Consider the following 14748-nt stretch of genomic DNA (forward strand, 5'->3'; position numbering starts at 1 on the left):
ACTTTAAGTGCTGCATAAATACAGTTATCAAAAATATTCTTAAACTTGTTAAGCTTTCTATCCCTTTTCTGCCAAATCCATTTTGTTGTTGTTGTTGTCACACTAATGGATAAAATAGGCACTTGGTCACCTGTTCAACTCTTGACTTTTCAAGGTCAAAATTCCTTCATAGATGGCTGCCAAGCTCCACGTTTTTTGTTCCTGACCAGTTCTGGAAGGTGTTAAGTAGACGAATAATGATAATAAATAAGCAATTTTTTAAATTAAAAGAATTATTCTAGGGCAGGAGAGATGGCTCAGTGGTGACTGAACTGCTCTTCCAGAGGACCGCGGTTCAATTCCCAGCAACCACATAGCAACTCACAACTGTCTGTACCTCCTGTTCCAGCGGGTCAAACACCCTCACACAGACATACATGCAGGCACAACACCAATGTACATAAGATAAAAATTTTTAATCAATTTTTTAATTTTTATTTATTTATTTGTTTGTTTGTTTTTCGAGACAGGGTTTCTCTGTGGTTTTGGAGCCTGTCCTGGAACTAGCTCTCGTGGACCAGGCTGGCCTTGAACTCACAGAGATCCGCCTGCCTCTGCCTCCCGCGTGCTGGGATTAAAGGCGTGCGCCACCACCGCCCAGCTCAATTTTTTTAAAGAATCATTCTAAATGAAGCTCAACAAGTGTTCATGTTGTTGCCAGGCCCTTTCTTCCCTTCTCCTGCCATTTACCACATGACAAGCAGAAATCAGGTTAGCTTGTACTGTTCCCAGAAATAACTGAGAAGTTTCAGTTGTGGCATAAATTTTAGGTGTCGCAGCCGCAAATCTCAGTTGGTAGAGTGTGTGGTTCTGGTGCGGTGCATAAAGCCCTGGCTTCATCCCCCAGCACCACGTAAAAACAGGCGAACTGGAGCATTTCTGTAATTCCACCACTGTGAGGAGGAGGCAAGAGGGTCTGAAGTTTAAAGTCATCCTTGGCTTCTTAGAGTTCTGGAGCCAGCTGGAGATACCTGAGGCTCTGAGTCCAAACTAATTTTAAATGTCGTGAACACTGACATATATTTAAGCATACTGACATAAGTACTCAAGAAGAAGAGAATGGGTGTCTGTCCTCCATAGGTCAAGAATTGGAAACCGAAATACCTGTCCTCCTGAGGTAAGAACCTAGCCTGCAGGAGAGCAGTCTGCAACGACAGCGCAGCCGGCTAAGTGCCTGCAGTGAATGCCTTCTCCTTCCTCTGCAGTGACGCTCCCGACCTGCACCGCAGTTGTTCATAGACCAATCGCCACGCGTGTTGTTTGTGGGTGTCGGCTTGCACACGTTGATTGGACGGCCCCGAGCCGGCCTGTGCCTCGCGCCGTCAGTGTTGCATCACCTCCAGGCGCGGTTCCGGAGCGTGGTCGCCGCCTGCAACCTTGGCTCGCCCCGGGGTTCCCCAGGTAAGTTTCACCCTCCGCCCCTCAGGTTCCTCACTGCACCTAGTCTGATCCGCAGAGCGAGGTATGCACGGGTTACACCCGCCACACTGCACATGGCAGTGAAAAGGAGCACGCTGCTTCCCGCCGCGAGTGCGCTGCGCGCACTGAGCTATTTCCAGAGGGCGGGTCTGGAGCAGAGTAAGTAACATCGCAGAAACTCAGACCGGCGCACAGGATTCTTACCTGCGTCATTAGGTGGAGGGCTGAGATCCTTAGAAGTCCCTCAGTCAGTTAGTGGCTCCGTGGTGTGGTGGCTTTTAAGCAGAGTGGTGTGAGAATGCAGGGTGTTACAGTGCCCGGGAGAACATAAGAAGGTGGGTGAGGTCACTGCCAGGTTTAGGTATTGAAAAGGACTAACCTAGGAACCGTTCTGGATTCCAGGATTCTCCCAACTGTCCCGGGTTCGTGCGCATTTATTCTTAGGTTCCAAAGTGTGCTATGCGTGGCGTACTTGTTCTGGGCACACAGAATCTGGTAATGCATTTTAAACCCACCCCTGGCGACCGCACAGAACACCAACTCTTCGGTGGGGTTGGGGGTGAGAAGAAATGTCTTATCAGTATCTTCGGTAGCCTTGGACTGAACATGGGCAGAGGACTTTACCCAAAGTACTATGAGATTTGTAAGAACCTGCCATGTTGGGTCAGAAGATGAGGGCATCGTCGTGATCACTTTATGGTGACATATGTACTGTACATGTACATTTCCGAATTATAGTATTACAGTTGTTTATCTGGCACTTAAATGTATTAGATATGGCATTTAATCTAAGGATTAATTAAAATACATAGGCAGATGCACGTAATTTATATGCTAATACTGCATTTTATGTAAGAGACTTGAGCATCCTTGAGGTATGTGCCAACATGAGCAGCCGTATCCATGGTGTTTCAGTATGCTTACTCAAGGTAAGTTGAGATCTGGGTGGAAGTAGTGTAGAAGTAGCTGAACAGACAGGTGGGAATGTGGTTCAGTTGGTTGAGTGCTTGCCTTACCTGCAGGAAACTCTGGGTTTAAGCCTCCGCCCCTCATAAAAGCACAACTGTGAGCTGGAAGTGGTTGTACACATCTTTAATACCAAGACTTTGGAAGCAGAAGCAGACTGAACTTTGAATTCGGTGTCAGCCATTGTAAAACTCTGTCACCAAAGCAAATAAACAAGAAAACAAACAAAATCCCCAAATGCTTGTAATACCAACAACATTCAGGGTAGAGGCAAGAGGATAGGGGAGTGGGTCAGAGTCATGCCCACCTACACAGGATTTCAAGCACCCTGAACTGTATGAGATTGCCTCAGAAGGGAAATGAAATCGCAGAAGAGGAAGCTAAGGCTAAAGTGTCTTGAAGGAGTTACAGGCTAAGGAAGAAGGAAGGCTTGGATTATGTTGGGAAGGAAGAAAATGGGTGGTAGTTTTGGGCATGGCCTGGCAGTGTTGCTTGACCTTTCCCCAACTCATCTGCCCCCACTGCCCTGTGGTTGCTGGAGGCTGTTGTGCAGGTACAGCTCTCCAGTGAATACGATGGGCTAGAAAAACCCTATGATTTATGCATGGCAGCTGTTTCTTCTCAGCAGCTGCCATAGCCCGGTCATTGGTACAGTGTTCTTCCTCTGTCAGTCAGTGCTATGGCAGCCAGCCTTTGTGTTTTCGAGAACAGTACTGTGATTCTCAATGTTCTGAGAACAGCGGAGACAACATAGAAAGTCCAGTAAAAGCTAGCCTCTCACTTCCCAGAAAGTTTAGACCTCGTGTTCTCAACAGGTTGAGTGGATATCCCTGAATCATTAATTGTCAGGACACCATGTGAATGTGAAGTGCTCCAAGTGTGTTCTGCAGGAGCTTCTCCTAGGCATCTATTTAAAATGCGCATTCTGGCCCCTCATGAGTTTGCAGCTGGAATAGCTCCCAGAGAGAGACAAGAGCAGTCAAAGCAGTAGAGAATAGCTCCAAAGAGAGACAAGAGCAGTCACAGCAGTAGATTGGCGAGATGAATGTGGTGGTGTGCGTACCGATCTCTTCCTGAACAGATGGGACCCTTGGCAAATCAATAAGTACTTGAAAGGCTGGATGCTGTAATGTAATAGCTGCTGATCCAAAATCCCATGTACGTCTCCGTAGGGCTTGATGATGTGCTCTGGTTGAAAGGGCCATTTCAGGAAAGTGCCTACCTGGTTTTTTTTTTTTTCTATAAAACACTCGAGAGACACTCACCTATGAAAAATTAACGATGTTTGAGAAAAATATCTTTTTTATTACTTTGGTCATAAAAATTTCTTGGTAGCCTCAGCCTTATTCTGCTGCTTTTAGATCGGGTTGAGGTGTGTAGGACCTTCTCTCCTAGAGTCTTCAGCTGGTGGGATTCCCGAGGACATAGGAGTGTGTCTTCTCTATTTTTTCATCATTAGCAATCCTGTCCCCTTATAATTGAATTTTGGCATGGAAATCTGATCACCAGCTTGATTAGAATGTAAATGAGAATGTGCACATGCATCATACTTATTAATAAATAAAGCAGGGGTTTTGTTTGTTTTGAGACATGATCTCAGTGTGTATTAGTTTTGTCTGGCTTGCAACTCAGTATATAAGCCAGTAAAACCTCGAACTGCCTGCCACTGCCTTCTAGGTGATGGGAGTAAGGGTGTGAACCACTATGCCTGGCCTAAAGGGTTAAAAATTAATAATAAAAAAAAGAGAGGTGAAGAAGTGTCTTAGTTTGGGTTTCTGTTGCTTCAAAAAAACACTATGACCCAAAAACAAGTTGGTGAGGAAAGGGTTTATTTGGTTTCCAACTTCTACATCACTGTTCATCATCAGAGAAGATCAAGACAAAAACTCGCACGGGGCAGGAACTGATGTAGAGGCCATAGAGAAGTGCTGCTTACTGACTTGTTCTTGGTGGCTTGCTCAGCCTGCTTTCTTTCTTTTTTTTTCTTTTTTAACTTTTTGGTTTTTCAAGACAGGGTTTCTCTACGTCATCAGGAATGTCCTGGAGCTCTCTCTGTAGGCCAGGCTGGCCTTGAACTCAGAGACCCACCTGCCTCTGCCTTCCAAGTTCTGGGGACTAAAGGTGTGCGCCACCATTCCTCCCCCAGCTCAACCTGCTTTCTCATAGAACCCAGGACCACTAACCCAGGGGTGGCCCCACCCACAGTAGACTGAGCCCTCCCCCACTCCCTCATAAGTCATGAATAAAGAAAATGTTTTACAGACCTGCCTATAAGCTGGTTTAGGTCCCCTTTCTCTCAGATGACATTAGCTTGTGTCAGGTTGACATAAAACTGTCCAGCACAAAAAAAAAAATGATTGAGGAAAGACATCCTTTTGACCTCCCACAAGCACCAGCACTTATGTAAACACAACATAAACAAAAGAAAAATAATAAGAATGCAAACGTAAAAGTAAAAAACTTAAAATTAAAAAGCTAACTAACCAGAGAATGACTGGATCTAGAATTCAGAATTCTTCAAATTCAGCCCTGAGAAGTCAATCTAAGTGAAAGAGGGTCAAAGGTGGGTAGTCTGTTCATCTTAAGACGATACACCAGCTGCTGAGTCACATGCAGTTCCAGGATAGGAACCAAAAAGCTACAGAGAAACCCTGTCTGGAAAAATCAAAAAAAAAAAAGAAAGAAAGAAAATATTCTGAAATAGGTAGTGGTGGTGGTGGTTATATGCCTTTAACTATCCTAAGAACTAGCTGTCTTGTGTAGTTTAAAAGAACACTCTGTAGTGTATGCATCACATTACCCAATGAAGCTTTTGCTTTAACACACAGTATAGACAGTCATGTGTATATGTACTTTAGTAATACGTTAGCCTGCTATTCCTAAATTAGGAATTGCTATAACTGTAGCAAATTTGATTTCTCTTTGCAGCTACAGAATGGTCCAACAAGTTCCAGAAAATATCAGTTTTCCTGCTGAAGAAGAGAAAACCTTGCAGTTCTGGTCCAAACATAACTGCTTCCAGGAATGTTTAAAGCAGTCAAAGAACAAGCCAAAGTATGTGACTTTCTGTGGTAAAGATAGAATCCTTGCAAAAAAAAATAGAAAAAAAAGTAGCTATTTCTCGTATGGGGTTCCGTAGTGCGCACACCCTGCATTCGCCTGTGAGTTCTCCGGGTCTCTCGTCTTGTTACACCGGGAAGTCAGTAGCGAAGACTGAACAAGAGAGTTTCTGGTGTCAGAAGTCATCTAAATGGAGTTTATTTATCACTTTCTTTCTTGGCAATTACTATCATCTCTGCTTTCACTTAGCACCTCAAGATAAACTTCGTGGGTGGTTCCTATAGTATTTCCTGCCTTAAGCTCTATTCGTAGTAAAGACTGCTAATCTTGGATCGCTGGTTTCATTAGGAACCTTCCCTGTTTAACACTTTTGTGATGGTGTCCACAGCTCTGCTTCATTGATACGGTAACTCAGGATCAGTTTTGTTGTTGTTGTTGGTTTGTTTTTGAGACCAGGCTGGCCTTGAACTCACAGAGACCCGCCTGCCTCTGCTTCCTGATTGCTGGGATTAAAGGCGTGCGCTACCACCACCTGGCTCATCAGGATCAGTTTTAACTTGCCTATATGTTGGAGATAATGAATGAACAGAATAGCACTGAATGAACTGAATAGCAGTCCCTCCCCTCCCGCAGCTCTGTCAGAGTGACCTTTCTGAAAGCAGGACCTCCAGTAAATGTCTAATCAATTATGTCTATTTCCTAGTCCTGCTGAGCGCCCTCCTACCCTCCTGAATATTTTAGTATGGTATCTACTTGAAAGATAAATGTCCTGAATTTTTCTGTTTTCAAATGACATACTGTGTTTTGTATTATCTGTTAGATTTACCTTCTATGATGGGCCTCCCTTTGCAACTGGGCTGCCTCACTATGGACATATACTTGCGGGGACAATTAAAGACATAGTTACAAGATATGCCCACCAGAGTGGGTTTCACGTTGACAGAAGATTTGGATGGGATTGTCATGGCTTACCTGTGGTATGTCTAAGTCTCCTGTCTTGTTATGTTCTGATTTCCATAAATGTATTGAATTCTTGTCCATAATATTATTTATTTTTTGGTTTCTCTGTAGAGTTTTTTATTTCTTTTAGCCATTTTGATTTTTGTTGTGGCTTACTTGTATTTGTTTCATAAAGTGTGGCTGTTAACATAATCATCTTTTCTAATATCTTCAGGAATATGAAATTGATAAGACACTGGGGATCAAAGGGCCAGAGGATGTGGCCAAAATGGGGATTGCGGAGTATAACAGACAGTGCCGAGCAATTGTGATGAGATACTCTACTGAGTGGAAGGTATGCTAGGCGTTTTCAAAACAATGAATAGTTTGGTTTTGAGATGGGACTAGATATGGCTAATCAGCCTTTGTACTTTTTTTATTTGTTATTTATTTATTTATTTATTTATTTATTTATTATGTATACAATATTCTTTCTGCGTGTATGCCTGAAGGCCAGAAGAGGGCTCCAGACCTCATTACAGATGGTTGTGAGCAACCGTGTGGTTGCTGAGAATTGAACTCAGGACCTTTGGAAGAGCAGGCAATGCTCTTAACCGCTGAGCCATCTCTCCAGCCCTTGTTTTTTTTTTTTTTAAGACAGGGTTTCTCTGTGTAACAGTCCTGACTGTCCTATAACTAGCTCTGTAGACCAGGCTGGCCTCGAACTCACAGAGATCCATCTGCTTCTGCCTCCTGAGTGCTGGTGTTAAAGTCATGCACCACCACTGCCTGGCATCCTTTGTGCTTTTTATGAAATAGTCCCCAGAGTAAGACTGTCCATGTGAACTTGGGGTTCATAAGAAGGGCTGAATTCTCCTATCCTGTAAACATTAATCCCAGTCTTTCTTGGTGTCCAGTTTTTTATTCCTATAGTTTTTCTCTGGCCTCTTGCCCACTGTTATCCTCTCTTTAACAATTTCTCCATTTCTATCTTTGTGTTCTTAGTGTTTCCTTCTGTATCCACTGGCCTAATATTCAAGTCCTTTGGCCTCAGTAGTCTGAGTGCTGGCCGGACGGACGGAGACACACACACGCATGCACACACAGGCTGTTATGTTTCCCCTCCCACAATGCTCACCTTAGGGCTCTTCCGTTACGACACTGAGTGCCTTTGTTTTTTTGGCACAAAGAGTCCAGTTTCATTAGCATGAAAGACAGAGCTCAGTTTCCTCCCAACTTAAGTTTCTTGCCTAAGGCAGTGGAGGGAATTCCTGATAACTTGAACTCAGCCTAAATATAAATCTGCTTTTAAAATATATATTTTTTTTCTGCTCCCTTCTCCTCCCCTCATCCTCTTCCCCCTTTACCTTAAGGCAGGATGTCACTCTGTAGTCCTGATTGGATTGGAACTCAGAGATCTGCCTGCCTTTGCCTCCTGGGTGCTGGGATTAAAGGCATGAGCCACCATGCTTTTCCATTTTTCTAAAAATTCTTCACTTTGAGACTACCGAAAGCATCCATCTAGTATGAACCGGTGCCCTATGCCTTCATCTACCATTTTCCAGCTGCTGACATCTTCGGTAACACAAAAGCAGATAGTTAACATTAACAAGATACTGTCCACTTGTGCTACCGATCTTTGTGACCACGGTGTCTTCTCTGGATCAGGCATTCCCTTCAGTGGCATGTCTTCTTTGTTTCCTTCGATATACAGCACTCATTTATCTTGTCTTTGTCTTTTATGACCTTGTCACTTTGGGGAGCAGGGAGGGAAGGTTACTAGGGATTGATTATATCTATGGCATTGTGCATGCCTGAACAATTGCTGTTCTGACCAATAAGCTATATCCAATTAATTGTTTACTTCATTAAGATGCTGCCCGGCTGTCTAGCTTTCCCTTGGTGAAGTGCAAGTTTTGCTTCGCCGTTAATGAACATCTTCTGGGAATAGTGTTTCCAGCATGCTTTTTCTTATGATGCTTTCAGCCATTATTCTTAGTAGCTGTTGGTAAATCCTTCCTAGCTATAGCCATTTCTTCCATGTTTGCCAAGTAGTGGTTGCAAAAGACTTAGCAATTAATATTTGCTGGGCGTGGTGGTACACATCCATAATTTTAGTACTGGGGAGACAGAAAAAGGATCATTTTACATTTGAAGCCAGCTTGGTTTGTGTAACAACTTTCAAATCAGCCAGAGATACATTGTGAACCCCTGCCCCCTCAAAAGTGCATCATGACTTAAGTAAATATTTATACTGATAAATAACAATCTCTATGTATAAGAAATGAATGCTAAGAAAACTAGTTTATGTGTTGTTTAAAATATGTTTACTTGGACCATTATTTTGATTTCCCAAAATAGTCATGTAATGACAATAAAAGTAAAAGACTGTCATGGCATCATTCTCTAATACTGTTGTAACATTTGTGTTCTCAAGTCTACCGTTACCAGACTCGGCCGATGGATTGACTTTGACAATGACTACAAAACTCTATACCCGCAATTCATGGAATCAGTCTGGTAGGTTCATTTTAAATTAGAGGAATGATAAGCTTTCTCTTGGATTGGTCAGATGAGAGGTGTGCTTGCCTGATGAAGTTTCTTTACAAGTCCATTATTTGATTTTAGAACAAATATGTTTATCTTTTATATGTTAAAAAAGCCTTCTACATAACTCTTTCTAAAACCTTGAAAATGATTTACCCCCATTTTTTTTTTCCTCATAAAAATGCTGTTTTAGGAGAGAGGTTTTTTGTTTCCTTTTGGCAGTACCGAGGACCCCACTCAAGGCCCTTACACACTGGGCAGATACTCTGCCACTGAGCTTTATCTCAGCCCTGTGGGAAAGCATGGGACTCAGCCGTTATCCTTTTTGTGGTCAGTGGCACACACTTAGCCAAGCAGTGGGAGACTGAAGCAGGGGTATGAGCTCAGGACCTGCTTGGACCCCTCAGTAAGAGAGACTTTGTCGGGCTATGGTGGAGTTGCACACCTTTAGTCCCAGCACTCGGGAAGCAGAGGCAGGGAGTTCCAGCCCAGCCTGGTCTACAAGAGCTAGTTCAAGAACAGGCTCCAAAACTACAGAGAAACCTGTCTCGACAGACAGAGAGAGAGAGAGAGAGAGAGAGAGAGAGAGAGAGAGAGAGAGAGAGAGAGAGCGCTTTGTCACAAAACAAAAAATACCCTAGGGATACTGCAACTACAATGAAACTTTTAAAAAAAGAAAAGCAGAATTTAATAAAGATTCTCACCAGCGCAGTGTTATTCTATTATCCAGCTGCTGGAGAAGTGAGCAGTCAACAAGAGAAATTGAGGTGACATTGATCTCTGGTATTCTTGAATGGATTCATCAAAATTTTTTAATCAATGTGGCTTGTACTTTTCTAAAAGCTGCCTGTTACATAGTTTAAATAATGTTCCAAAAACCTAAAGAAAAGTTCCAAAATGCTAGCAAAGTTGGTAAAAAATGTTTTTATCATACCTCTAAGAATTTTAGTGTAAAATTATATGCTGATAGCTACAGATTTATATAGTTTATAAAGCTCTGGGCAGTGTGCACTAACAGCCTTTCTTAACCACTTTGAACATCATTCCTTATCAGAAGATGATAGCCACACGCCAAACCCAACCCCAGGCCTTGCTCACGCTAGACACACTCTACTGCTAAGCAGTAACCAAGCCTTGATAATAACACTTTTCTAGCCTACTGTTAAATGTTAAACGTTGTTATTTACTAGCAGGCTACCAAATGATGCATTGTTGTTGTTGGTTTTTTTTTGTTTGTTTTTGCTTTTTGTCTACTTCTTTATCAGAAGAACACTGTAGGAGCTGGTATAAAAGTTGGCATTTGAAAGGCAGGTTTTGGCTCTGTAGTTATAAAGCTCCATCTTTTAACTTGCCAGGTGGGTCTTCAAGCAACTGTATGACAAAGGCCTTGTGTACAGAGGCGTGAAAGTCATGCCGTTCTCCACTGCTTGTGGCACTCCACTTTCTAACTTCGAATCAAACCAGAATTACAAGGTGCGTGACATGCTGAGTGTCGGCCTAGACCATGATGATTGTTGACTGATTACAATTAAGGTGAACATTGCTAGTTACTCCCAGCCTCAACTGGTGGTGGCAGACATCCATCACTACTGAGCACTGGTAATGCTGCAACATGTCGCGAGGAGGCTCTGCTAGGTTAAATGGGGGTGTTTTCTTTCCATTGGATTCATCATGTGTTTTAATGTGATGGGTTCTTTTTGTTTGAGCCATATGGTGTGCCTGCCCTTGTCAGCTCTGACATAGTTTTTCCCAGCTACTGTTCTTCAGGGACCTTGCCTTCGGTGACTTTATGTCTTTTCTGACACATGTGGGTTTGTTTTTTTGTGTTTTCTGTAGCTTTGGTGCCTACCTGGAACTTGCTCTGTAGACCAGGCTGGCCACGAACCTCAAACTTAACAGAGATCTACCTGCCTCTGCTTCCCGAGGGCTGGGATTAAAGGTGTTCTCCAGCACTGTCCGGCTACAGTAGTATTTTTTGTTGAAGGTTTTTGGAAGGAAGTCTAACTCAGGTGCTGAGCTGTGATGCAGAACTGCATTAGATCTTTTCTCTGGTGCGCAGGACTTGTGTCATTGGCACGAATGGTCTATGTCATCTAGAGGGTGAAGTAAAGAATCTCTGAGAATTGAACAATCTTATGTCTTCTGCATCTTTATTCAGCCTTTACTTTTGCCAGTTTATATAACCCTAATTTTGAAAAGGTTTGTCACTTTGTGGAAGTATTATTCATGTCTAAGTTTGGAAATTGTTATATTTCAGAAGCATTTTATCTTCGTGGTAGAGAGTGTTTTCCCTGTTAGATGGTGTGGGATCTTTTTATTTTATTTATTTATTTATTTTTTTGTCTCCTGATTGCCTCTGTTCTTGGCTCATGCATAATTTTTTGTTGTTTATTTTTCGAGATAGGATTTCTCCATATAACAGTTCTTGCTGTCCTGGAACTTGCTCTGTAGACCAGGTTGGCCTTAAACTCACAAAGATCCATCCACCTGCCTCTGCCTTCTGAGTGGTGTGATTAAAAGTGCATCACCACCACCTGCCCTTAATAAAATATTTTAAGCACATAAAAATATACAGTATAATATACACAGATAATTATTTCCCAAAACAGTTTTGTTGTTTAACTTTGTATAATTACTGTAGATCAGTTCACTATAATGGTAAAACTCCATTCTTGGTTTTGATTATTACCCTTAGTCTTTAATAGCTAAGCCATCTTTCATGTCCTCAAAATCTTCTATTCATTATTCCTCTTGATACATTATTTATATGTTACCAGATATCTTACACTGCATTTTTAATGTAATTGCTAGAACATTTTAAAAATGTAGAAATGGCTTAGCAGTTAGTTAAGAGCACTGGCTGTTCTTCTAGAGGACCCGGGTTCAATTCCCAGCACCCACTTGGCAGCCCACAACTGTCTGTAACTCCAATTCCAAGGGATCTGATGCCCTTTTCTGACTTCCATGACATGCGTGAATACCTATATCCATAAAATGAAATTTTTTAAAATTATATCAGGTGGCTTTTTTCAAGAGCTCACTTTTATCTTAAATTTATTTTAGTTTCCTTTCAGATCAGTTCCTTATTAGTACCTCCTTTACAGGTTTATAAAACACTACTTTCTCTCAATGTCTTTCAGGATGTTCAGGATCCTTCAGTATTTGTAACCTTCCCTTTGGAGGAAGATGAAAACACATCCTTAGTTGCTTGGACAACCACTCCTTGGACTTTGCCTAGTAATCTTGCCTTGTGTGTCAATCCAGAAATACAGTATGTGAAGATCAAAGGTAAGGGCTGGCCTAGTTATGTCATTGTTAAAGATAAAAAATTTTGCATAGATATACAAGCTTACATTAATTTTGGGGGTAAAACAGTTTTATGTGAAAATTGTACTAAAGGTAAGCTTTAAGGGCAGGTATGGTGAGCACACCTGTCTCAGCACACAATAAACTGGTGGAAATACTGTAAGGTTGAGGCAACCCTGAGAAACATAGCAAGATCCTGTCTCAGAACTAGAAGGGTAAACTGGGTGGTGGTGGTGGTGGTATACACCATTAATCCCAGCCAGCACTCCAGAGGCTGATGCAGGTGGATCTCTGAGTTCTCGGCCAGCCTGGTCTACAGAGTGAGTTCAAGGACAGGCTCCGAAGCCGTGTGGAGAAACCAAAACAAACCTTGAAAAACCAAAACAAACAAAAACAAAATAAAAAAAAAACTAGACAGGTGGGGGAGGGAAAAAGAAAGGCAACCTGGAAGGTTGTTTCATTTCTGTTTGAAAGTGACACAGATTTTTATAATTTCCAATTTTAATGTAATTTTGGTGCATCAGTCCCTATTTTGCACTAGAGAATTCTTATATTCTCAACTATGTCCTTTCTTAGAGATTTATATGATATATGGTGATGGATACTTTCTGAGCACATACTGCTTCCATATTTGGAGAAATTACACGGAGGAAAAGAGAGAAAAACACATTGGTCAGGGCAAGGGTCTGGAAGACCTGCTTCGGAAGCAGTATGGCATTTCCTCTGGAGTTAAACATAGAGTTACCTAATAGTTTGCCTTGGAATTGAAAGCAGAATCTGGGTTTGGCAGCACGTGTCCCAAATCCTCATTCTTGGGATGCTGGAGAATAAAGAGTTTGAGGCCAACCTTGGCTACCTGAGACCTTGTTTCACAAAAGGGAAAAAAAGAAATGAGAGCAGTGAAAACAGGTGCTTGTTCTGATAGCGTTACACCTGTGTTTGTATCAGCACTGTTCACGGTAGACAAGGCATGAGAGCTGTCTGTGTAGTGGCATGGTGACTATTACCCAGCCTTAAAGTGTGTGTGTGTGTGTGAGGGGGGGGGGAGATGGGGGGGTGTCTATTTGGTTTCTTCCTGAACCCTGGAGATGCGTGTTGGCCATGACTGTTGCCCATATGGGATCTTGGCACTGGAGTCTGTAGCTGCTTCTCTGAGGGGGTTATGGTGCCATTGGGGCTACTTTCCTATATACCCATGAGTGTGAGCCTGGCACATTAAGGGCTTTCTGATGTTTCAAATCTAACTCGTGTGTGTGCATTACACACACACCATAGACAGCCCACTCATCTACTTAGATATTTTATCTCGTTCCCGTCATATGTTATATAAAATGTGGACTTCGCGTATAACAATATTTCTGTGATTAACCGCACCAATGAAAGCAGTTTTTTACAAAGGTCCTTCAGAGGGATCCATGGAAATGTATGACGTGCTCTACCAGGTTCTAGTATATCACACTCTGTAGTGGGAGGTTTCTGATGTGCTCTAGCAGGTTCTAGTATATCCACTTTGTAGTAGGAGGTTTCAGCTTCCCATTTTTAATTGATTTGTTAGAATCAGTCTGTGGTACCTCCCCTAAAAAAATAAATTGAGTGGTGTTGACTAAGTGGGAAGGGAGGAGAGAGGTCTTTATGTTCCTCTGCTGTTGATGGTAGTCACAGTATGTTAAGTGCATACGTGTTAGAAGAGCACCCGCATCTCAGCTTCTGCTCATCCAAAGATGAAGAGAACCTAACACATCTCACCCACTGATGACTGTGTGTAAAACATCATCTGGGTGACCAGGCACAGCGGTGAAGCCATCTGAGGGGATGAGGTCACAGAAACTGTGGCTTTGTGAATTACCTGAGCTGTTAATGTTAAGTTTGGGTGGAAGGTGCTTGTTAGTTTTGAGACAGGGTCTCACCGTTTACTGTTTATTGGTCTGGAACTCACTATATGGACCAGGCTGGAGATGAACCTCCAAGGTGCTGGGATTAAAAGCATGGACCACCATGACTGACTTAATGTTAGGATTTTTTTTGTTGTTGTTCACATTCACATATATTACCTTTAGAAAGAGAAGATAAAGGTTAATTTTCCAACGTGGACTTGGATGCAATTAATAATGGCCACCTACCCTGCTGTCTTTGATGTTTTTGGCACATCTGGGTAGCAGTGCTCCCTAGCTTTGCAGCATCCTCTGTGCAGGATACACAGTAGATACAGGTGGCACAAGCTTTTGGTCACAAGAGATATGCCTGGTGTATGTCTTCATAGTCACCTAGTGTGAATGTCACTAATGTCCTCTTTTCCTTCATTATCACAGATGTTTCCAGGGGAAAATTGTTTATTTTAATGGAAGCCAGACTATCGGCCCTCTATAAGCTAGAAAGTGATTACGAGATCCTTGAAAGGTAAGTGTTCATATATAGTGAGGTGTGTGGTCTGTCCCTGGTTTTAAAAGAGACAAGTCTTCATCATCCTAAAAC

The 14748-nt window shown here is 42.3% G+C and overlaps 1 protein-coding gene and 1 non-coding gene across 3 annotated transcripts in view; both read left to right on the forward strand.

The window, feature by feature from the left end:
- Positions 1-1322: 1322 nt before the first annotated feature.
- Iars1 (isoleucyl-tRNA synthetase 1) overlaps positions 1323-14748 on the forward strand; it is a 47003-nt gene continuing 33577 nt past the window's right edge. The window contains exons 1-8 of one of the 2 annotated variants that reach the window (XM_075969735.1): positions 1323-1440; positions 5353-5478; positions 6305-6461; positions 6659-6778; positions 8861-8943; positions 10326-10443; positions 12111-12258; positions 14586-14673. In XM_075969735.1, the coding sequence (XP_075825850.1) occupies positions 5360-5478; positions 6305-6461; positions 6659-6778; positions 8861-8943; positions 10326-10443; positions 12111-12258; positions 14586-14673 (833 nt within the window). In that variant the 5' untranslated portion in view covers positions 1323-1440; positions 5353-5359. The remainder of the gene's footprint in view (positions 1441-5352; positions 5479-6304; positions 6462-6658; positions 6779-8860; positions 8944-10325; positions 10444-12110; positions 12259-14585; positions 14674-14748) is intronic. The other variant, XM_075969734.1, reaches the window with a different exon arrangement.
- LOC142849134 (small nucleolar RNA SNORA84) lies at positions 2948-3080 on the forward strand. The gene has a single exon (XR_012910533.1). It is a non-coding gene; the product is annotated as a small nucleolar RNA SNORA84 (small nucleolar RNA).

This window comes from Microtus pennsylvanicus, chromosome 4 (assembly GCF_037038515.1).
Source record: "Microtus pennsylvanicus isolate mMicPen1 chromosome 4, mMicPen1.hap1, whole genome shotgun sequence".
Classification (NCBI taxonomy): Eukaryota; Metazoa; Chordata; class Mammalia; order Rodentia; family Cricetidae; genus Microtus; species Microtus pennsylvanicus.